Source organism: Mustelus asterias, chromosome 13, assembly GCF_964213995.1.
Source record: "Mustelus asterias chromosome 13, sMusAst1.hap1.1, whole genome shotgun sequence".
NCBI lineage: Eukaryota > Metazoa > Chordata > Chondrichthyes > Carcharhiniformes > Triakidae > Mustelus > Mustelus asterias.
In genome coordinates, this window is record NC_135813.1 from 61,312,317 (window position 1) to 61,317,316 (window position 5,000).

Consider the following 5,000-nt stretch of genomic DNA (forward strand, 5'->3'; position numbering starts at 1 on the left):
GGTCCTCCTGCAGCCATGTCGCCATTTTGTGTCCGCGCTGAACTAAAGCTGGCGACTCACAATCTTCAGGCTCTGCTGCGCAATGACACAAGTCAATGATCAATACGCATCTGCAGTATGTATCATCTCTCTGCCTCGGAGAATGATTTGTCGCAAGCGTAGGTGGCGAATTCAAGTGATTCCAAGGTCTCTATAACATAAATGCATTATCCCCTCAATATTGCAATGAAACTAATGTAATTTGCTCCCAATGAAATCCACTTTCCATTGAAACAGAAATTAAGAAGCTGCACTTCTTTAAAGCTAGTCGGTAGGATTTGTTGACGTGTTCCCCGTTGGATTTTACATATGCATTGCGTCCCCGGGCGATAATTCTTAAACTGAATAGAAATCGAAATCACTGAGGCTTGAATCAGGAGAGGCGCGTCATGCAATGGTCTGCCAGCAGCCGACTCTGCACTATAGTTGGACCTTTCTTTCAGTTGAAGAATGCTTAATTATTTAAAGTCGCATTTGGTTAAATGGCAATGTGTGGTTGAATCTTGTAGGTTTGAACGAATTTCAATTGATCGCCAATGTCGCAGAATTTAAACAGTCAGATGTATCTTTTTAAAATCAATCAATGTAATTTCCCATGAACTCAATCAGCGTCGCCACAGTAAATTGGGTGACGAAATTTACATTCAACAATTTCGGTATGTTATAAATTAGTCGGGTGTTAAGGAAATATGGAATATTAACTTCAACAAACGTCAAGCGGACTAATTCCAAGCATCCAATCAACAGTCGTGAGGTGTTAGACATTTGCATAACTCGTCCATGCGGTTGTGATATCCGGTGGTGTAAATGTTCTTAAAGAGAGGTTTAGACGCTGCCGAATTATTAGATTCAAGTAGGGAAATATTTTGTTCTGCTCTTGATCAGGATCTACAAAATGAGCGAGTGGCTTCTTGTTTTCGGCGTTATGGCGCTTTGTTTGCAATGTAAGTACGAGTCTGGATTTTTTTAAAAATCTTTCTCTTCCCCTGATCAAATCAAATCAATCCCAAATGAAATATTTGATTTGGTCGAAGCAGGACTGCTGAACTGTTTACGGAAGAGTCGCTGAGCAATAACATTTTAATTTTTTTTAGGTACCAACGCTGCTTCTGTGCTAACTCAGTCAGCGTCCGTCTCAACTTCACTGGGAAGAACCGTCAAAATCACTTGCACCATGTCCGGCGGCAGCATCAGCAGCTACCACACCAGCTGGTACTGGCAGAAAGCTGACAGTTCCCCTGTTTTCGTTTGGAGGGACTATGATTCTTCTCGAGGTTCGGGGATTCCTGAGCGATTCACTGGATCGAGGGACACATCGAGAAACGTTATGCAGTTAACCATCTCCAATGTAAAGACCGAGGATGTCGCTGATTATTATTGTGGCGCCTGGGATTACACTGTTGGTGGATTCGTTTTCGGGAAAGGAACTAAACTCTATGTGGGCGGTAAGTAGAATTTTCGCCATGTAAATCTCAGATTGTTAAACTTCAAATTCTGAATTTATCTAGCAGCGCAGAAATTCTTTGGAACAAACATTGATAATTCATGCATGATGTCTTAGAAATAAGTCTGTTTCCAGTTTGTTGCTCCAGAAAATAGATGTCCTAACATCTTCGGATTTTTTATTTGGAGCGGCATTGTAATTGAGCTTGCCGAAATTTAATTTTAATGCATCCATAATACGTGTTAATCTGCATGGGAAGCTATTGAGAAACATACAGATGCTCGTTATTTACTTTACATCACTTTGCAATGAAAATACCCGGTGTGATGTTTTGAAATGCATATTAAGCGACATCATTACGTGAAATATTTTACAATTCCCCCATGCGATGGTATTAGGTAGTCGCATTCAGGGAGTTGGAGCCTTTGCATTTTCTGGGAAGATTCAGTGATCTCTATACTCAGCAGAAATGGTTCCGTTGTTGCGACATTTTCAACATTGTGTTTCATATCAGTCATTTATTTATAATTTCACCTGTAAATAATAAATAACAACAATACATCCCGATTAGATCAGGAATTTTAATATCAATTGCACATTTTAAGAATCCGACGTTCTTTTTGGAGATGACGTATTGAGATATCAGTGATAAAATGGAAATAGTGGTTTGTTTTCTTATGAGAGTCTTTACGGATGAGGGCAGTAATCTCTGTTTAGTATGATAAGTAAAATAAAAAATAGTGGCTAGAGAGAGTTTAATTGAATTCCATCAAGTTGAACTTCCTTGGTAATCTCTGAGAGCTTGATTGATCGTCATCAAGAAATCAAGGCAATTTACTTCCGACAATTGGGCATATGTTTTTCGCTATTTTCTTTCCGAAGATTATAGGAGGGAGCAAAACAGGAGATGTTCTGCAATTAATGGCATGGTACACTTTCCCCATCTTTCTCAGCGTATGCTATAGTATTGTATGAGCATTAGACGTTGATCCCACAAGCGCTGAGAGAATAGTACTTTCGAATCTGATTCATTTTATATGAATGTTACTGCGGGATCAGTAAATAAAAGTAAATCCCAGATTCAAGCGAATGTTTACAATCTCTTTGCGCTATTCCAGGAGCAGCAAAACGTCACAATTCGAAATTTATTCCCCATCCTCGTCCGAATGATTGCCTGAAAAGAAGCATGTTATTATTTCGAGCTTCTTGCTTTATTTACTATCACCGTGCTTCAAAGTACTTTGTGTGCGATCTGATATTGTGCTCTAAGGTGCCACTCAGTATTCCTTTATAGTAATATTAGCAAGTAGAAATATTTCAAATTTCTGTAGCAAATGATTCACCGTGTGCTTGGGAACCTAAAATCTGAAATATCTGGAAGCATTTAAATCAAACATTGTCTGGAGATTAACTTTGCCCGGGGTAGTAGTAGTTCCAGCATTTAATCATAATCAATTGAAAAACAAATCAGGCACTTGGCTGGTGCTCTGAAAGATGGAACAGACTGGGACACTTTTCTCTGGAAGAGACTGTTGGAGGGGGGTTGTGGGCACCATTTAATACAGCGCTACAAAATTGATGGATTCCTAGCATAGGTCTTGACAAGGTATTTTCACTTTCGTGTTTCCCCAAATACATAGCGTATAGTCACTAATAAAATGAGTGAAAAATCCGAGAGATAACGCTTGTAATTTACCGCCACATCCACTGGGCACTGAGAACAATGCCAGTGTTTTTAGGGAGGAGATAAACAAATGTATTTATTCATTTTTTAAAGTTTATGTATGAGTGTCACATGTAGGCTAACAAGCGGGTACAATTTTATCTTTTAAAAAGCATTTAGATAGTTACATGGGTACGATGGGTATAGAGGGACATGGGCCAAATGCGGGCAATTGGGATTAGTTTAGGGGCTTAAAAAAAAGGGGCGGCATGGACAAGTTGGGCCGAAGGGCCTCTTTCCATGCTGTAAACCTCTATGACTCTATGACTTTAATAGCACCGCAATGAAGTTACTGAGAAAATCCCCTTGTTGCCACACTCCGGCGCCTGTTCGGGTACACTGATGGAGCATTTAGCATGGCCAACGCACCTTACCAGCACGTCTTTCGGACGGCACCAGGGAGAAATGGAAAGAAGGATCTGGGATAAGATTAGATGCAGTAGGCTGAGAGGAGACTCCGGTGGAGCATAAATATCGGCATAGACCAGTTGGAGAAATTGGCCAGATTCTCCGTTGAATCTTGCATATAATAATCCAACTGAGGTTGTCGCCACTGAACGTTGTTGAATTTACATAGCAATCTTCGCCACTCATTTGGTGGTGCCGGTACGGTGGTATAGCTGTGGTGCAGCTGTTCACTCTGCTGCCTCACAGAGCCGCAGGATTCGATTCTGTCCTTAGAAAAGGTGCTGTCTTGGACGGTCGGCTGCTGTGTTTTTACGCGAAGAAATCGAGATATTTAGGGTTTAATCAAAATGTGGATGAATATTATTTGCAATGTACAGTGCCCTCTGATACTATGTAATAAATCTATGTACTCTGTGATTAGCCAAGGCTCTCATGCTCCAACATATAAATTACATAGTTAAATGAAAAATATCTTTTCATTTTGACTGCATCTAATTCGTCGTAGATGTTCATACGTTGTTCCTACTTTTCTTCACAGAGCTTAAGGCCCCCACTGTCTCCGTCCTTCCGCCTTCATCGGATCAAATCAAAGAAAAGGACAAGGCCACCCTGGTGTGTTTTCTTAATGGCTTTAATCCGGGAATTGTGGAGGTTGAATGGGCTATAGATGGCAGTGTCAGAGGGAATGGTGTTGAGACCAGTCGTGTACTGCAGGAGGCGGGCAACACGTTCAGTGTGAGCAGTTTTCTGACTCTGTCAGCCTCAGAGTGGCACTCACACAATCTTTACTCCTGTGTAGTTAAACACGAGGCCCTAGCAAACCCGCTTAAAATAACTATAGAGAGGTCTAGCTGTATCTGATGCAAGAATATTGAGTATTCTTCAATTGTAACCTTACTGAACGTCAGCAGAGCAAAACTGGAACTTAAAGGTGAATTTTTATTTTAAATGCTGTATTTGAAGTAATAAAAAAACCAAATTAGTTTATGCCATACCATTGTGAGGATATGCTGATTCTACAGTCATCTCAACTTTCTGTCACTGCAGTGTAATAAAATTATTCTTTCAGTGTGTCAGTTTATAGTGTCGTTTTCTTACTTCAATTTTCTTCGAATTTCTGGCCATTTTAAATTTCCTAATCGCGAGGCCGTATTCCTTATAATCTTTTGGACATTTATAAAAAACACTTGTTCGAAATAACGCTTTTACAAAATTAATGGTTGGTCACTTGGTACTGCTATAACCTATCAAATACTACATTGGCTTAAATAGCTTGCACAATGATTGAAATATCTTCTGTCTGTGATGGAGTTAATCATTCGTTCTTGTTCTGCGTGACCTCAGTGTGGAACCAAATAAAGTCGCAGGACAAGCATTGGAAAATAT

General features: G+C 40.0%; 1 protein-coding gene across 1 annotated transcript; it reads left to right on the plus strand.

Moving 5' to 3' along the window:
* Positions 1-890: 890 nt before the first annotated feature.
* LOC144502682 (immunoglobulin lambda-1 light chain-like) lies at positions 891-4,685 on the plus strand. The gene is made up of 3 exons (XM_078226868.1): positions 891-983; positions 1,134-1,484; positions 4,153-4,685. Exons 1-3 carry the CDS (start codon positions 935-937, stop codon positions 4,473-4,475), a joined length of 723 nt encoding a protein of 240 aa, XP_078082994.1. The 5' UTR covers positions 891-934; the 3' UTR covers positions 4,476-4,685.
* Positions 4,686-5,000: the final 315 nt, after the last annotated feature.

Excerpts from the sequence above, each read along its gene's own strand:
- LOC144502682 (XM_078226868.1), top strand. The coding sequence starts at position 935 with ATGAGCGAGTGGCTTCTTGTTTTCGGCGTTATGGCGCTTTGTTTGCAA. Across the intron at positions 984-1,133 it reads TATGGCGCTTTGTTTGCAAT|GTACCAACGCTGCTTCTGTG; the intron begins GTAAGTACGAGT and ends AATTTTTTTTAG. Across the intron at positions 1,485-4,152 it reads AACTAAACTCTATGTGGGCG|AGCTTAAGGCCCCCACTGTC; the intron begins GTAAGTAGAATT and ends TTTTCTTCACAG.